The following is a 740-nucleotide window of genomic DNA, read 5'->3' on the forward strand; positions in this document are numbered from 1 at the left end:
ATAAAAAACCGAAGGCAACTAGATCCAGTGAGAATGAATGGGAGGGTCAGTGGCGACTCAGTCTTCACAAATCTTAAAGAGGAAAACAAAAAGGTGTTCACCCGTTGGGTCCGACCAAACCGTATCTTCTCCCGGCCACAATCAGCAGGTCGGCGTTGACGAACAGCTCCTTGCCGTGAGCAGAGATGCTGAACCTCTCCAGCTGAAGCACACACAGCAGATTGTGTAACGCAACACGTTCACAGATGTTCAATCACTGAGTCAGAGACGACGGCGTCAGTATCTGACCTTGATGTCGGAGGCGTTCTCCAGCATCGCCTGTCTGGACGACATCTCCGCCTGGGAGATGGAGAAGTCTCCCTCCAAGGCGTTCTGAGCACGAACACTGGCCACCTGTCGCTCGTACTCCATCTGCAACGATACACACCCACACAGAACCCGCTGAGAACCAGAACAGAACCCACTGAGAACCCACGAGAACCCGCTGAGAACCAGAACAGAACCCACGCAGCATCATCCTGCTCATCCTGTCAGATGTAACAGAACCAGATCCAGAGAAGACAGTTGTTTTAATCACCAGTTAAACAGCCGATCGTTGTTCTGATGAATCAGTTTTCCACATGCTTCATAAAACGTCACGACAGTGAAAAATACTCGATAAGAAAAAGTTTTCTGACCCCGAGAGATTCAGTGTTAAAGGTCACTTCAAGGATTTTAACTTGAACTCTGATCAGCTGTTT

The 740-nt window shown here is 49.1% G+C and overlaps 1 protein-coding gene across 1 annotated transcript; it reads right to left on the reverse strand.

The window, feature by feature from the left end:
* Window positions 1-32: 32 nt before the first annotated feature.
* LOC111659195 (ATP-binding cassette sub-family F member 1-like) lies at window positions 33-440 on the reverse strand. Its single transcript, XM_023412057.2, has 2 exons — window positions 289-440; window positions 33-202 (listed from the first exon to the last, which is right to left on the reverse strand). Exons 1-2 carry the CDS (start codon window positions 409-411, stop codon window positions 98-100), a joined length of 228 nt encoding a protein of 75 aa, XP_023267825.1. The 5' UTR covers window positions 412-440; the 3' UTR covers window positions 33-97.
* Between the last annotated feature and the right edge of the window lie 300 nt (window positions 441-740).

The sequence above is a fragment of the Seriola lalandi genome, unplaced genomic scaffold, assembly GCF_002814215.2.
Source record: "Seriola lalandi dorsalis isolate HSWRI2012SDOR001 ecotype SW California unplaced genomic scaffold, Sedor1 jcf7180001981987, whole genome shotgun sequence".
Lineage (NCBI taxonomy): Eukaryota > Metazoa > Chordata > Actinopteri > Carangiformes > Carangidae > Seriola > Seriola lalandi.